At 39.2% G+C, this 16,979-nt stretch overlaps 2 protein-coding genes across 6 annotated transcripts; both read left to right on the forward strand.

Moving 5' to 3' along the window:
* The first annotated feature begins 848 nt into the window (after nt 1-848).
* On the forward strand, nt 849-9,446 carry LOC112291747 (uncharacterized). Of its 5 annotated transcripts, XR_016506423.1 has the most exons (21): nt 849-988; nt 1,896-2,107; nt 2,381-2,542; nt 2,912-2,977; nt 3,164-3,250; nt 3,487-3,619; nt 3,773-3,933; nt 4,085-4,182; nt 4,434-4,469; nt 4,877-4,997; nt 5,302-5,541; nt 5,677-5,772; nt 5,973-6,038; nt 6,167-6,205; nt 6,576-6,710; nt 7,231-7,491; nt 7,692-7,762; nt 7,851-7,969; nt 8,200-8,293; nt 8,515-8,718; nt 9,011-9,446. XR_016506423.1 is itself a non-coding variant. In XM_024539603.3 (20 exons), the coding sequence occupies exons 2-20, from the start codon at nt 2,009-2,011 to the stop codon at nt 9,107-9,109; spliced, it is 2,316 nt and encodes a 771-aa protein (XP_024395371.1). In that variant the 5' UTR covers nt 849-988; nt 1,896-2,008; the 3' UTR covers nt 9,110-9,446. The 5 variants fall into 5 exon arrangements, 4 of the variants coding, with proteins under 4 accessions (XP_024395371.1, XP_073394825.1, XP_073394824.1 ...); XM_024539603.3 differs by lacking the exon at nt 7,692-7,762; XM_073538723.2 differs by lacking the exons at nt 849-988; nt 7,692-7,762 and adding an exon at nt 1,197-1,645.
* Nucleotides 9,447-10,707: 1,261 nt separating this feature from the next.
* LOC112291863 (ATP-dependent 6-phosphofructokinase 6) lies at nt 10,708-16,634 on the forward strand. Its single transcript, XM_024539791.3, has 14 exons — nt 10,708-11,150; nt 11,613-11,659; nt 11,841-11,880; nt 12,193-12,258; nt 12,553-12,690; nt 12,871-13,029; nt 13,447-13,500; nt 13,938-14,006; nt 14,143-14,272; nt 14,430-14,470; nt 14,720-14,947; nt 15,404-15,452; nt 15,697-15,851; nt 16,106-16,634. Exons 1-14 carry the CDS (start codon nt 10,848-10,850, stop codon nt 16,316-16,318), a joined length of 1,692 nt encoding a protein of 563 aa, XP_024395559.1. The 5' UTR covers nt 10,708-10,847; the 3' UTR covers nt 16,319-16,634.
* The last annotated feature ends 345 nt before the right edge of the window (nt 16,635-16,979 follow it).

The raw sequence follows: 16,979 nt of genomic DNA on the forward strand, positions 1-16,979 counted from the left end.
TTCTTGAAAGGTGCTAGAATAATTATAATATATTAAAAAAAATAACATTGTATTTCTTCAAGTTGTATTTGATAGTTTTTCCCTGAATATTATTCACCGAGAAATGTTAAATCCAAATAAGTTAATTTTAAAGTGAAAATGAAAAAGATAAATACAAAATAACATTCAAAATAAGTAGAAATCATTAGAATATCACATGGTTGACTATTTAAGTTTTTATCTATCGTTTATTTAAATAAGTATTCAATTTAGTATATAAAAATATTTGTAATTATTGTATTTGTGTTGTGGCCATGCAGTATTGAAAGAACATTTATTTAAATAATAAAAGTAAACAGTAAATAATTTTTCGGTGACAATCATGTAATTTTTATGAAGTTTTCTAAGTTAAGGATGCATTATAATTGTTGTGCATATAAAGTCAAAAAAATTAATAACGCTAACACGTCCATCAAGTACAAGAAATCGTTATGACAAGTAGATTTGACATGATAAAATATTATTTCTTACTGTTTAATTACAAGTATCTTCAACACAATGTTTTTCAAATAAATAAATTTGTAAAAATATTTTTTAAAATTATATATATATATATATGTAAATATGCATGTCGCATTAAAAAATTAAATGTCACTGAATGCATTAGGCTTGTTGATTCAAATAACTCAATATGGATTTACTAAAAACTCCTGAATAGAATCCATCATCCGTCACATTATAAGAAATATATATATATATATCCCCTCCTTGGACGAGAACGATGCTAATAATACCAAGGGCCATGAATCAGGCCCTGCATCAAGTCCTCAAACGGCCCTTGGAAGCGAGGGGCCAAGGTGTAGTGAAGGATGAGTTGAAGTGAAGGATGGGTTAGGGTTTGGGGCAGTGATCTGAATTCGCGTGTTTGTGTGTGTGTGAGAGTGTTTGTGCTCTGGCAACCTCAATTCCATAGCAGTGATCGATCCCTCATCGCCATGCTTCTCCGGAAGTATGAATCTACGACTCCATCGCTTCCTTTGCACTGATGCCTGCTCTGGCTTTCCTTAGAAGTTTTGATTGACCGACTGGTTGATTGATTGATTGAGTGATTGATAGATAGAGAGATAGATAGATAGATAGATAGATAGATAGATTGATTGATGGAGTGGCAATTTGGGCATCACTTCCAGGCCAATGCTATTTCTTCCACCTTCTGTAGATCGCTTCGGCACTCGAGAATCTAATGGACTAGTTTATTGCTTCTTTTTCCCCGCGTGGTCTTTGTGTAGAATTGAGTTGGAGGGAAGAATTCACGTACGCATTTAGAGTCTCGTCTGTTCAAGCCTGCTTGCGTTTTCAATTCGCTGATTGCGCTCAACAAAGTTGGTTTTTGTTTTTTTGTTTTTTTGTTTTTACTTTTTACTTTCCTTCCGTGACGTTTGATTTCCGAAATCAGAGTTGATGCACGTCTTATTCGTCATTTCATGTCTAGTTTTCTTAATCCTGTTTTTTCAATTCATTTGTATTTGTAACCTAACTTACTTGTGTGAAAAGGATCGTGGTGAATTGTGGTAGAGAATTGGTTCTTATTCAGCATGTCCTATCGTATTTTTCTTTCTCTTCACCCCATAGTTTTCGACTTTGATCCGTATTCAGCAATTTAGAGGTTGAATCCAACATCGATGATCTTTCTCTTTTCTTTGTCATCGAATTGGACAGATTGTAGACTGGAGAAATCGAATTAGGTTACTTTCTTTTCTCATGGGCGGGTATTTAATTGGTGCTATCTTACAGTGTGCATTTCGGGCGCTATGGGGCATTGTCTTTAACAATCAGCTTTTCTCTCTTTAATCCGTGATCGTCGAATTATAGGTTATTTTCTAATCGAGCAATCAATTGCATTTGCTGTGTCGTAGGTGGTATTTGTTGTTACTTATTTGATCAGTTCATTCCAATCAAGGGATTAACGGATAGGCACAAGAGGAGAGTGTACCTAAGATCGGGGGAGGAATGAAGTAGCGAAGTCAGGATGCATCGGGTGAGCAGCACTGGAAACACTGCAAATTCCACTCGTCCTCGCAAGGAGCGGCGCTTCACCTATGTTGTAGGCGACTTCAATGACTCAAAGGTATGTGGGCTATTTCAGAGGCTTGCTCTCGAAGACCAGGTCTTATTTGTTTCGGTATTTTAGGGTGACAATTCCGTGCTTGTTCGAGGTACGGTAAATACCAAGATCGCGATCCAATGAAGCTTGGTCTTTCAGAACCTTTCAGAACCTTGTCACTGACCTGTCTTGCGGTAAACTTATCATTTGTCTTGTTAAGAGGTTTGCTGGCCAGTGCTTCTATTCAAATTGTCTCTACGTAATTTCCATATATTGATCGAATCATTCGGCTTGCAGCATTGTTCAGGGATCAATTGTATAACTGGCCTGAATGGTTCGAAAGGGGACCAGGGATATGAGTATTTATTTAGTGGCAGTCGAGATGGAACTTTGAAGAGATGGGTGCTTGGGGCTGATGAGGCTGTATGTGGCGCCACCTTTGAATCCCACGTTGACTGGGTATCGGCTCATCTTTTCACTCTAAACTGCCATTATGAATCCACTTGGAAGGGGTGATTGAGCAATACCACTTGCACGGTCATTCTTTTTGATCTTTGCAAATTCTACGAGGCAATTACTGTGTCAGAACTATTGGTGGGTGTAGGCGACGTTAAAATCAAACGGCTACTAATACGCATTACGGATTCTTCTTGGTCTGATGGATTTAATCTGCACTCTGTGAACGTGAATGTGTGAGGTGAAATGTTGAAATGGTCTTGCTGAACCTTAATTTATCACATTTTCCCGTTGTCTTCTTTATGGTGTTCTTGTTCATCTTCATGCTGAAAACGCATCGAGTTAAATATGTCGATTGATGTTTTTCTCCAGGTTAATGACGTGGTGGTCACTGGCGAGGACACGCTTGTTTCCTGCTCCTCCGACACCACACTGAAGGTTTGGTTATTTTCTCAGCTTAGAAAACAATGTCTTGCTTTTTGTTCAATTAGTGTTCTAGGTTAAGGTTGGTGGCTAATTTACACACAATGAGGGTAGGAGGAGTAATACAACGCTTTTTTGGATGTTCAGTGAGCATTTTACGTCGAAACTTAACTGCGAGCTTGGGTTTGTGCTTGCAAATAGACGTGGAAGCCATATTCCGACGGCGAATGTACCCGGACCTTTCGGCAGCATTCTGACTATGTCACATGTCTTGCTGCCGCGCGTCATGTAAGTTAATTAAAATCATCAACTGCAGTTTGAGTTGCACACGTTTGCATTGGGATTCAGCTGCAGTGCAGCCTTTATAAAAAAAAGTCATTGTGAGGTCAGTGAATGTTCTGGTTTTTAACGTGTGTGGATTTGAGCGTTGGTACCTAACATCATGATTGTTGTGTTATTTTGTATTTTACATTCATTTTGCTTTAAGCTTGAATTTACGCTTTTAGATGGATGTGCATATGCAGAGTAATACAGTGGCTTCTGGTGGATTGGGTCGGGAAGTTTTCATATGGGACTTAGAAGCAGCTATAGTGCCAGTCGCTCGAGCGCACAATGAAGCCAATGAGGATGGCAACCATGAGGGAAGTTGTACCTCAGGTGGGCTTTTGCCATCCATGAATTCCTAGTGATTCTTCTGTGAATTTCCCTTGAGTATACGTCACATAATCCTCACAAGTTGCTTGCATATTAATTATGTTCGTGACGAATGATTCTTCTAGTTTGATGTGTTCTGAAGATGAATTATTTCAGGTGATCGTTCAATTACCTCAAACAATCTTGTCACAGCTACTCCCGCACAAAATCTCCAACAAGGTTATGCTCCTTTACCTGCAAAAGGACACAAAGAGTCTGTATATGCTCTTGCCATAAATGATACGGCAACCATTCTGGTCTCAGGTGGTACTGAAAAGGTCAGTTGACTCTCCCCTCTTGTTTATATTTGCCATCCTCGAGGTTCCACTGAAGCATATTTATTGTTTGCGATGAGCGCGTTTTCTATATTTCTTTATTCTTATGTTTTGGTTTTCTTATTTTTGGGTTTATCTATGTGTGCGTCTGTAGGCTGTCCGAGTGTGGGATCCAAGAACTGGAAGCAAGCAAATGAAATTGAAAGGCCACACGGACAATGTTCGGGCTCTCCTTCTAGATCCTGCTGGCAGGTGGATGCGAGGAGTGGATATTATTTCATTCTTGTCGATGAAATTGCTATTCATTTTTTAGTTTTTTTTAGTTTTTTTTTAGTTTTTTTTAGTTTTTAGTTTTTAGTTTTAAGTTTTAAGTTTTAAGTTTTTTTTTTTTTTTTTTTTTTTTTTTTTTTGTGTTTAGTTTTTTTTTTTTTTTTGGGTTATATTAATCGATTAGTAATTTAATATCCCGGCTTAGGCTCTCATTTCTTGTTTGCTGGTTGCAGACTTTGCTTGTCAGGATCGTCAGACCATATGATACGGTTAGTTACATAGCCATGTATTTTAGTTCATCATCTGTTGTTCGTGAATGGATATCGATGTGGAACACTAAAGACTACTTTGCGTGGTCTTCAAGGATTTTTTTATGTGAAAGATCCTGGAGTTAATGCTTGAGGTTATCTTTATCTTACTGAAATTAATTGCAGCTCACGCAATAATAGAATTAGAAGTCATTTCTTTTTGTGTAGGATACAAATTGAGAAATGATTTTAGTCTGAAGTATTGACGGTGCAAATTTATCTTGTTTGAGACTTTTTTTTAGAAGTCTCTGGTGGATGTAGATTGTTTATTTGGTAAGGTTAATATTCCACGTTGAAACATTCTTCCTCGTAGTGGTTGTAATTTTTCTTCCTACTCATTAGAAGTCCCTTATTTTCATAATATGCAGGCTTTGGGATTTAGGACAACAACGCTGCATTCATTCTTATGCAGTTCATACAGATTCTGTCTGGGCTCTTGCAAGCACGCCTTCCTTCAGTCACGTGTATAGTGGCGGTCGTGACTTTTCTGTACGTTCCTACAAAGGCCTCCTTTAGTATTTCGCAGATTTCAGTGCTTTCAAATTGCGATCATTACTTTTTTAGCATCACCACCTTACAAATGCCCATGTACATATTTCAGCCTTTCTCTGCCACCGTTGCGAATGGTTTTCATGAACTATTTGTACATCTGCCGTAGTCTTGCTATGCTCTCAGTCATCAATTGTTAACGTTGATATCTTGAGGACTGCTGTATCCACTTTCGATACTGTACTATTCCGTTAAGGGACTTCAGATAGTTAAACTGTTTTTGACTTTACTCGGGATGAATCAGGTGTATCTCACGGACTTGTCGACTAGACAAAGTACTTTGCTTTGTAAAGAGGAACACTCAGTTCTGAGGTTGGCTTTACAAGGAGAGGAATGGATTTGGGTGGCAACTACGGACTCATCCTTGCACAAATGGCCTGCGTGTGAGTTAGCTAGCTCAAAAACATTACAAAGAGCCAGCTCATTTGTTGCCGGATCACTGCCTTTTGCCCGTGCTCGAGCAAATATAGATGGCTCAGCCCCTGTATGTTATGCAGTACCTATTCTAATCCTTTTGATTACAAATTCATGCCTTTTTCTACACGTTTTCAGAAGGCATCTTCATGTTTTAAGTGCTTCACTTCCTCAGCTGATTTGCAGAAATTGTTTGCAATTACAGGTTCCTTTGTACACTCAGCCAACGTCAGTTATTCCCGGTGCTGCTGGCATTGTGCAGCATGCTATTTTGAATGATCGACGCCATGTTCTTACTAAGGTTTGCCTCTCATAGTATTATACTGTTTGTCTCATAGTTCATGTTGATCACCAAAATTTGAAACCATGCTGATTATTTATCCCAGCTAATAACTGCTGAAACCTTGTTATAGAGTCTTTTGTTGGTTACCCAAGCAGGACAAGTAATGCAGCATTTTATGCAGTGATTAATGTGCAATTTCAACTTGATACGTCATATAGGATGCGGCAGGCATTGTTAAGCGTTGGGAAATTACACGTGGGGCGGTGAGTGATGATTACGGAAAGGTAAAATTTCAATTACTTTAATCACACTTGAAGTGTTGAGCTCGTAATTGGTTAAGTAAATCTAGACACGGCGTATGCCTTTGGTAACTGTCTGAAGTGATATGGCGAGCTTGGGTTACTTATTACAGGTGAATTTCGAAGAAAAAGAGAAGGAGCTTTTTGAAATGGTGGGTTTACCTCGTCCCCACTTTGCTTGGAATTGTTGCATTGAAATTGCATGTTGATAATAAAGTTATCTTTTATTGGCGAAGTGGTTAAGTGCGACGTTTGTTTTTTAATTGCATACTTATCTTTCACAAGATGGATTATAAGTGTGGGATCTAATTTCTGCATATCAGTCTGAGAAACACCTAAACAGTCTATCAAAACTTTTTGCGGGGCGGTGTTAGAGTACCTGCAACATTAGCTTTTAGATTGTGACTAGTCTATGATCTACTTTTTGGAGTAGTTCTGAGCCTCACATTTGCATTACTGTTCATGAGGGATGTCATGTTTCAAGTTGGGACTTACCGCGGATGACACTTATTTGTGGCACAGGTGAGCATGCCAGCGTGGTTTACTATGGACACAAGATTAGGAAGCATGTCCGTGCATCTTGATACACCTCAGTGTTTCTCCGCAGAGGTTTATGCTGCTGATTTACACGTCCCAGGTGCTTCCGAAGAACTTAAGGTATGTTCCTGTGCATGCGCTCTACCCGATTTCATGCTTTATTTCGTCTAATAGCCGTAGATTTTTTTCAGACTATTTTGCTATGCATTCCTTTATTCACCAGTCTAGTTGAGCTGCATTATAGACCCTTGGAGGGGAATGTTGATGACCGTGTATTCGGATGCTCTCGTCTTTTATTGAGTTTGCTTGCCTTGATGCTTTCTAGTTATTGATTGTAATGGATAAGCATTGTTATCACCCTCATCTGTCGTGAGGTCGCCCCCAAAGTGAGTCATGTTAATGCTATTATGCTAGCTGTTTGAGTGTTTGCTTTGGAGCTCCGTTGTTTAAACAACTTCTCGTAGTAATTACATTTTTCTTCAATCTTTTTCCACTTGAACCTATCAAATTTTCCACTCATTCTCTCTTTACCCCCACTATATTCCGTCCATCCTGGTATAATTGTAAGGATTTTAAATTATTTTTACGAATGTGGATTCTTCTATTCACTTATACGTGGTGCATGAGGGTGAATACACAGTTGAATATTGGTCAAGAAACACTTCGTGGGCTTCTTGCAAACTGGTTAACTCGAAGACGTGCCAAGGCAGCTGGAGTAACCGCGATACCAAATGGAGATGCGTCCCCCATTCCGGATTCTGGACCTGGGGAACATGGTCCTAGTCGCCGTTCAGCTTTGGATGACAATCTTCATGAACCGAACAACCAGCAGACGCGTGTGTTTCCTTCATTTCAATTCTCAACTCAGGCACCTCCATCTATTATCACTGAAGGCTCTCAGGTTAAACCCTTCAGTTTCAGCATTTGTGGCTCTAGTCTAGATTTCTGGTCTAAACATGCAACTTTTACTTCTTTGCAATTGTTAAAAGATAGGTGATCACATCTGTTCTGTACACCAAATAGGTTTTTCCTAACTGTTTGCTAGTTATCTCCACATAGTGAAGAATTAACGTTTAATCTGGGAAAATTAATACATTGCAGTATGCTCCCCTATGGACTGTTAATTTTGCTTCAAATATCGATGTATGTGGGGTAATCAGCATTGCTAGAAGGTAAATCTCTCGATCCTTAGAGCCACTTGAATATTAGACTGTCATAATTTTGATTGTGACCTTATGTTTTCAGTGTGGTCTCTTGCAGGGTGGACCATGGAGGAAAAAAGCAACGGACCTTAATGGAACAGAGGACGAGAAGGATCTGCCAGGGTGGTGTATAGATTGTGTCCTTCACGAACGTCTCTCTCAGCGCGAGAATTCTAAGTATGTCGATCTGCGGGATTTTTGCATTTGAGATGTAACGTGCAACGCTGGTTATTCCTCTATTTGAAGGGACTGCCTTCTTTTTTGAGTTACGGTGGTTTAGACGGAAAAATAGCGAGTTTGGAAAAAAAAGAAGTAGAAGTACATATATTCGTCTTTTGGACTTAATGTTTATAGAATGATGTTTTGAATGTATTAAGTACGTAACGTAAGCCTTCTTTTGTATATAGGTGTAGCTTTTATCTTCATCCCTATGAAGGCCAAACAATCACTGTCCTCACACAAGGAAAGTTGAGTGCACCACGTATTCTTCGGATACACAAGGTGAGCTCCTTTATTCTTATGCTAAGTTGGTTGTCTTAGCAAAGAGTCTTTGATTGACGACTTCAGAATTTCAGAACTCCTCTCAAACTCAAGTGGATAGGTGATATAATATGTCAGAACAGTCACAATTTAATTCCTTTGAGGTCCATGTTTGAAATTTATTACTTTGGCGGCTGTGTCCGATTGTCCTCGAGGTCTGATTTTTCATCGTCTTTTGACAGATTAAGAATTATGTATCAGAAAAACTCAACTTGGAAAGACCCCTTGAAGAAAATATGCCAGAAACAAATGCTTCAGCGGGTCAATTAGTCAGTCAACAAGCTGGTGGAAATGGCAAAGGAAAAGGATCTAATGTGTTTAGGCCTGGCTCAAAGGGCTGGCCACAAGACTCCAAACCTATCGTGGAAATTTTGTGTAATGATCAGGTGAGTACTTAACAGTGTTTCCAAGAGCACGTAATTTGTCTTCAACGTGTGTTCCGTTGTCAAACAATAGTGGTCAACGTTAGCTTTTGAACAACTTAAGGTCTGTATCCTGATTGAGATTTTTCCATCAGCATTATTTGATATTAGTGGCATAAATATTGATTTCCCGGTTCTGCGCAGATGTGTTTATTGTAAGATATATCCTTGAATTGAGACCTGTCTAGGTAATGTTTTAGTTCTTAGAAACTGTTCTGTCTCCGTTGAACTCATTGTTCTTGTTCTCCTGTCCCAGGTGCTGGCATCTGAATTGAGTTTGGCGACTGTGAGGGCGTATATTTGGAAGAAACCTGAGGACCTATACCTTCACTATCGTATAGTACCCAGCCGTTAATTTATTCTTTGTAAACATAATTAAAATTTTAGTCGCTCATATTGTGCATGGCCTAGAATTATCCTCGGCATCATCAGGTTACATTGCAGTATCCTGCCTTGTTGACCAATACGACTGTTGGGAAGCTGATATTGAATGCTAATGGACACAAATCTGTTGGCTTTAGTTATTTCGAAATGATAGCTTTGTCGTGTAAAATAGCTGATTATTTGTCTAAGATAGTTAAGTCGAAGAGACCTGGGCTCACAATTCTGCACGTGACAATATTTCCTATTCAGATCCCTTCATCGCTGGATGCAATAAACCACATTCAGAGACAACTTAGCATCATTTTAAACTTGAGCCAAGTAAGAGGAATTTGCTTAAGGATTACTTTGTTGCTTGTCATATGAGACAAGGTCACTTTTCAGCCATGTTTTTAGGAATGAATGAGTTGGAGGCTTGATAGTTGAGGGTTGGCGTCAAGGGTTGTTAGTTCAGATAAAACCTGGAAGCTATGGAATAAGAAAATTGAACACAGTTTAGAAAATGATATGGAAACTCAAATGACAACTGTGATCGCATAATGTTTCTATCTAGTATTGTAAGAACGCTCATATGAACTTGACATTTTTAATGATAACAAGTACTTTTCTTTGGTGAAATTCTAGCAATTAATAAAGAAAAATATTAAATAGACCCAAGTTTTTACTAAATAGACCTACACATAGTGAAGAATATGGTAATTATGTTGGATGTGGTTGGTTTTCATTTGGTTTGGATCTAATGGTGGAGAAATGAATCTAGTGGTCATTTTTTATTTTTTATTTTTTTTATAATGGATGGGTCAATATAGTAAAAGCTTGGGTCTATTTAACATTCTCCTAAATAAATAAAGAATTTGCATTGTTTAAGTAGTCAATAACAATCTTCAAATCAAATTATTTCAGATTATTTAATATTAACTTATTGAAATAGTCAATTCACTTGAACGTTGATGGAAAAATAAGAATAAATTATAGAAAAAGAAAATAAGTAACACAACAATAATTTTTTTTAGGGAATTGTTAAATCAACCTAAGTATTTTACAAAATCAACCCACCCATCATCATTGGTTGCAAATCCAACCATTTTTTTCATCAGTTTTCAACCAATACTGATCCAGCAAAAGAGAATCTTTTGATGATGATTAGAACGGGTAGGTAAATTTAGTAAATACTTAGGTCAATTTAACAATCCTCTTTCTATATCACACAAGCAATAATACAAATCTACAAGTTCCTAAATCAAAAGTGAAACACACTAAGTAAATCATAGTTTAATGGTCCATGTCCTCCTCCTCCTCGTCTGATGCCTTCCCAAGGTTTAGGGGAATCAAAAAGGGATGCGGATCTGGTGACGTGGAAGCGAGGGCCCAACTCAGCACTCGGAAGGAGGGAGGGTGCCACGTCGTCACTGGTCTTGTCGCCTCATTTGGCGTCTTGGACGAACTCCGAGGACTCGGCCTGCGCTTCGCTTTGTTTTTTGTATTGTTGCTAATTCCTCGGTCTGTACTGCCTGCCTCTCTGGCTGCCTCCTTTTTCCTTTCCTACCCCCCTCACCTGCCATTGTGTCCACTGCAATTTTCGTAGCTCCCAATTCGTTGCTCTGTTACGCATTTGAGCTTCTTCTGCGCCACGGAGAGTAGTAGTAGTATCCTCTCTACCCCTGTAGCGCTGCCAACCATCGCCACTCGCCACGCTGCTGTAATTTCCTGTCATGGCAACTTACCAGTTCCTTGGCACGGTCGCTCTTGGTAGCCATGTCCACGGCCACGGCCACGCGCAGAATTCTGTCTTCCTTGCGTCATCGCCGCTGCGTGCTGATTGCTTGGGTTGTGGTTGTGGTGGGAGACTGTCACTCAAGGATGCTACTAAGTTTCGGTTTGGAAACAGAGTGATTGAGAAACGGGATCGGGGGATGGTGGTTGCGGATTTGCAGAATCCTAAGACAGTGAAGGGAGGTTGCGGTTCTGTCTTCGAGGACGTTCCTCACTTGACTGACTGGCTTCCAGACCTTCCGGTGAGTGAAATCCTTACGACCGATCCTTAAGACTTGCCTTTATTCTTGCTCTTAGTTCAAGTTCTGGAATTAAAAAAAAAAAAAAAAAAAACAAAAAAAAAACAAACAAAAATTAATGCTATCTAATGTCTGACGTGAGCTGCTGGTTGAATGGGAACCTGCCTGTGTGTCAACTCACTCGTTCTCATCCAGATTGTGTATCGTTACCACGGGACAGGACCAGTCCTTTTCAAATTCGCAAGTGGAATTTGAAGTAGGTCGTGATTAAGTCAATTATGAAAAGTTCATTGTGTCTTGCTGGTCAGTACGCCTTTTTCTTTCATATTCTCACCTTCTTTTACAACAAGCACGTCACGAATAAAATTGAAGTTATCATATAGAGCACAGGACTTTCTAGGTTACGCTGGGTGATTGATGATCTTGACCGTGGCGATGGTTGCCGGTGATTGCTTTCTGCTCCAGATATTTGGAAACCCCTTGAAGTTCAACCCAGCATATTCCGCTGTTAAGTGAGTATCGAAACATTTTCAGCTGTGGCAGTATTCGATTGGTTTCATATACAATGCTTGCTTTTTTTGAAACTTGAAGATCGTATTTTGGTACCACCAGGATACCCTTCCAACTTTAGATAGCAGTGACTGATGGAATGTAACCACCATGATGACGAAGCGGTTTCTTGAGTTGGTGCAGACAGTACTTTGTGGACGACGATGATGTTGTTGCGAAAGACGTAAGCCTCTAACAACTCGTTACTTCTCACTTTCCATGTGTCCTTTCAATCTGATTAAGATTTAATGTAGTTCAGTGTTTCAAACTCTTGACATTTTGTTCCCTGAAAGCAATCATCTCAACTTCTGTGTTCGTCTGAGTATTTGCTGAGGACTTAATTTTCCAGTGCTGCTTTCAGCATTTTTCTCACTGGCATTCATGGTGCTAGTGGTCCTACATATGTATTTTTCACTTGAGGCTTCTTCTTAATTGTGCGCGAAAAATATTAAGAGCAAATGCAACATACTGAAAAATCAAAGTGGGAACATGACAGATAGTGGTGACCATGGAAAATGCTGGGGCTGGTCTTCACTTTAGACGTGCTGGACCAAGAGACAAGGTTTGTCATCTCTGTACTTGTGAATAACTTCCGTTTGAAACTTTATATTCAATGTAATTAGGATGAATAGGACTCCATGTAATACTACCTTAATGTCGCTTTTCATGAAGCAGATTTTTGATTTGATTCAACCGACATGTGGTGGTAGTGAATCCCACACAGAAACAGCGGCACTAGCGTTATCAATTTGAAATCTTAAGCATGTATATAGGATACCAATGAATTTACTAACAGAGCAACCTTCTATTTTTAAAATTTTAATTTTTCTAACCTTCTCATGTGACGCTCCTGTAGATTTACTTCAGGTCAGAAGAGGTGAAGGCATGCATTGTTACGTGCGGTGGTTTATGCCCTGGTCTCAATACTGTGATCCGTGAGATTGTCAGTGGGCTTTGGTATCAATATGGCGTTCGGGAAATATACGGAATTGATGTATATTTCTTTACCATGCTTTCTTTCTTTCTATCTACTCAGGTTCATCTGCAGTGAGGCTTGTCCTTGAGGTTGGAGAACAATCATAGTTTTTCATGTTTAAGCTCATTAGTAAGGCATGCTGAGCATACACTTGGGTTGTCCTCATGATATTCGACTAAACTATGTTTTAAATGGCAGGGAGGTTACAGAGGTTTCTATGCACGCAATACAATTGCTCTAAATCCAAAAGTGGTGAGTGACATTCATAAGAAAGGTGGCACCATTTTGGGAACCTCACGTGGCGGCCACGATACGATGAGGATCGTTGATTCTATTGAGAACCGAGGAATTAATCAGGTGCATACATCAGTTCATATTGTCATATGCAAATTAATCTAAAACTTTATATGTGTGGAGTGCGTTAAAAGTCGCCCAGAATGAGAATGGGTAGTTCATCAAATAATTACAAAGCTCGTTAATGTACTTTTGATCTTTTCTTTTCTTGAAACAGCAGGGGTGTCCCTTTGTTACTGTCCATTAGGGTAGGTGGCCGTTATCGTAATTTTAGTGTATTTGAATACGTTTTGCTTTTGCAAAACTTTCTTTCATTTTACAATGCACTTCTGTACATCACAACACGTAATTTGTAAAGAGTTTGTTTTTCAGAGAGTGACAGTAGCGTTTCAAGGTTATTGAATTGGAGGCTCTTGAACGCTGGTACTTTGAATGGGCAGAGGAAGAGACAGTAATCTTACCTTTGTGTCAAACTTTCAGGTATACATCATAGGTGGGGATGGCACTCACAAAGGTGCAAAAGCCATTCATGAGGTGTGTCTTGCGCATCTTACTTCAATAATGTTGGACTTAAATGCTTTTGGTAGTTCTTGTTTGTTTTTATTTATTATTTTTATTTATTTTTTGTTTTTGTTTTGTTTTTGTTTTGTTTTTGTTTTGTTTTTTTTATGGAATTCAAAATTTTATTTATGAATGGCGCTTACAGCGTCAAGTGCAAAATGGTGAATTATCAGAGAAGGGCCATCATAGCGTAGCTGTGTATGTGTCACTAGATTCGGGAACTTTTTTCTGTAGTGTCAACTTAGATCTACCCAGACATAAATTTGTCTCTGTTCAAGCTTCCCGTCTTCCTTATTCTTCACTGTCAATTTTCGATATAAAATATGTTTCTTTGTGAAGTCAGTTTGCTGCTCGGAGATTTGCACCTGCTGATGACGCTTGACCTAGTCCGACTTATGTTTTGATTCCAGGAAATCATTAAGCGGGGTTTAAAAGTCGTTGTTGCGGGCATCCCCAAAACTATTGACAACGACATTGATGTAATGTGCTCCTTATAGTACAACACTTGAATTTTTTTTTACTACACATGCTTGCGTGCTTATGTCGCATGATGATAGCATCCCGTTGCTTATATATTGACCTCCTAGTCCTTGGGTTACTTGGAGATGAGAGCAGATAATTGATAAGTCCTTCGGGTTCGACACTGCCGTGGAAGAAGCACAACGAGCAATCAATGCAGCTCATGTGGAAGCTGAGAGTACTCATAATGGTGTGGGGGTGGTCAAACTCATGGGTCGTTATAGCGGTAATGCTCTGACTCTGTACATGTTTACTAATCCAATTCTGTGTTTTTACTTTGGTTAAGATTTACAGTTGAATTCAATAGGAACTTGTCATTGATGATCGTTGGATTTCGGATGATTCCAAATGAACGTATTCACTGACACGATTCATGGGTGCAGGCTATATTGCCATGTACGCTACTCTTGCAAGTCGCGATGTGGTAATTCTCTCAACATCTCGATTATTTATTGTTTGTCCTATTAAACTCTTAACATCACGATTAGGTTGTTTCTAACTTGAAGGCTTTTCACTTTTATTACGTGTTCCTTACGCTTGTAGTATACTCGGAAGGTATTCGTGCTCGACACGAGCAATCATGCACCACGGAGCTTCTCTTGGTTGTACGTGTATGTAGTTCCTGGTTCTTATGCACCATGGTTAATTTGGGGTATGGAAACTCGTTGCTCAGGACTGCTGCTTGATTCCGGAAGTGCCGTTCTTTCTGGAAGGGGAGGATGGCTTGTATGAGTTTGTTTACCGCAGGCTGAGAGATAATGGCCATATGGTGCTAGTTGTAGCAGAAGGTTCAGGGCAGGAGCTCATTGCTGAAAGCCTTGGTCCATTGGACAAGTTGAGTGATGCATCTGGCAATCGCCTTTTGCTTGACGTGGGTCTTTGGCTTTGTCAGAAGCTAAAGGTATCTTTCATTCTTTATTTACATTACAGACAAGCATGTCGTTTCGCTTCTGATTTTGAGAATGGTTCCTTTTATTCCTATTTACACTGTTGATAATTTTTTTCCTTGCAAGTCTTTAATGTATAGATGATTGTTTATCTGTATTTCCTAGTAAATTAATTTCTAAATCAGTACTTCTGACCTTGCAATATGAGATGAGTTTAGAATGGTAGATTATCGCAGAAATTTATTTATGTACCTACCCCACACCGGCTTCATATTTCAGGCTTCTGCTTTCGCTCTTGAAGCATTTGTCAACACATTATGTGGTGATTTCCTTTTAATGATCATAATTTGAATTGTCTATTGTACTGGACTTGAAGAATCCTACGTATTACATAATGCTTGTAAGTGTTTCCTCATTTTACTTGTAGTGGTTTTGTTGGAAGCTTACTCGGATATTGCCTACTCTTGCAGGAACATTTTCCCAAAGTTTACAACGATCCTATCACGCTCAAGTACATAGGTAATTATCAACAAGTTTGTCTGATGCATTATTAAAGAGAACTCTTTCGGTGTCCCCAAGATGTGTCGTTGCAAGTTGTGGGAAGTATGAAAAAGAATGAATGAAGCATATTTAGCTTTCTGATGAGGCTTGTACTAATAGCGTGTATACAAGACCCTACTTTTAATGTGGGCTATGGTTATTGTGGGCTGTAGTACGCTGAAAGAGCGCTCAACACACTAACAGTTGTGGATCCGTTTGGCAGATCCAACTTACATGATTCGAGCTGTACCGAGTATTGCATCTGATAATGTTTACTGCACCTTGTTGGCGCATAGTGCCATCCATGGTGCTATGGCTGGTTTCTGTGGATTCACTGTTGGCCCTGTCAATAACCGCCATTGCTACATACCAATTTCTGTAAAGCCATCACCTACCTTGATGAAAGGACACATTTCTGGTGTTTATTGCAGATGTTTTGTAAGGGAAACTTGGCAATTGAATCTGTCTTCTATGGAGTTTCATCTTTCAATAGGCGGAAAAGAAATTGACTTGGAAAGGCTTTCAGATTAGAAGAATGTTGTGAATGTCACACATCAAATGCAATTTTCTATTGATTTCGTACTAGACTTTTCTTTTCAAATTTCTAATCATTGGTACCTGGTGTGCATCAGCGAGCTGTTGAGAAACAGCGCCATGTAAATACAAGCGATCGTATGTGGGCTCGCTTACTGTCATCCACGCACCAGCCCAACTTTTTGCGGTACAAAACTGTTCTGAAGGAGAAACGGGACCATCAGCTAAAGAATGCGAAAGTCGACGATGTTAAACTAGACCAAAACCTTTCCGGACTGACTGCTTCACACAGCTTACCAATAGATTCTTAGAGCAAGTGTACTTATCTGGAATTGCTTTGGTGCGAATTATAGTTAATGTAAAGAGCCTTCAATGGTCCCATTGGCGCGAGTGCATTGGTCATGATGATAGTTAGCATTACCTCATGGATCTAAACCATATCAACTTATTATAAATGTCCTTTTTCGCATACCCACGCAACAAGGTTATTGAGACCCTGCCCATAGTTGGACGGGCCATAGTATGGTGGTAAGCACCATGCACTAATATGGAAAATGACCCCAATGAAACATATATAGACTATAACTGCAAAACCTAAGCATGGTTACTTGTGATCATTTCAACCATCATTTGTTGCCAAACTTGCAGTTCTGCACATGTACATGTAATTTTTGATTTTTTCTAATACTGCGCACTGTTGACAGAGTTCAATTGAAAAGCAGGTAAATCAAGAGAGAGCGTTGAGTCCTGACAACGAGCTCACAGAAATTGCTCCACAAAAGCCCTCGATAATTTCCAGTACTCCTGGAAATTTAACAGGAATGTCAGAGAAGACTTTTAAAGTGTATATTCTTCAGTGGTTGCTGCAATGTCGACATCTTTGAAAAGACCATACATGGTTAGTTCTGTTAGTAGATTTCATCATCTTTGCAGGCGTATATCAGTAATAGTGATTTGGAGTTATTAAAAATG

Source organism: Physcomitrium patens, chromosome 14, assembly GCF_059467195.1.
Source record: "Physcomitrium patens ecotype Gransden chromosome 14, ASM5946719v1, whole genome shotgun sequence".
In the NCBI taxonomy this organism is placed as follows: domain Eukaryota; kingdom Viridiplantae; phylum Streptophyta; class Bryopsida; order Funariales; family Funariaceae; genus Physcomitrium; species Physcomitrium patens.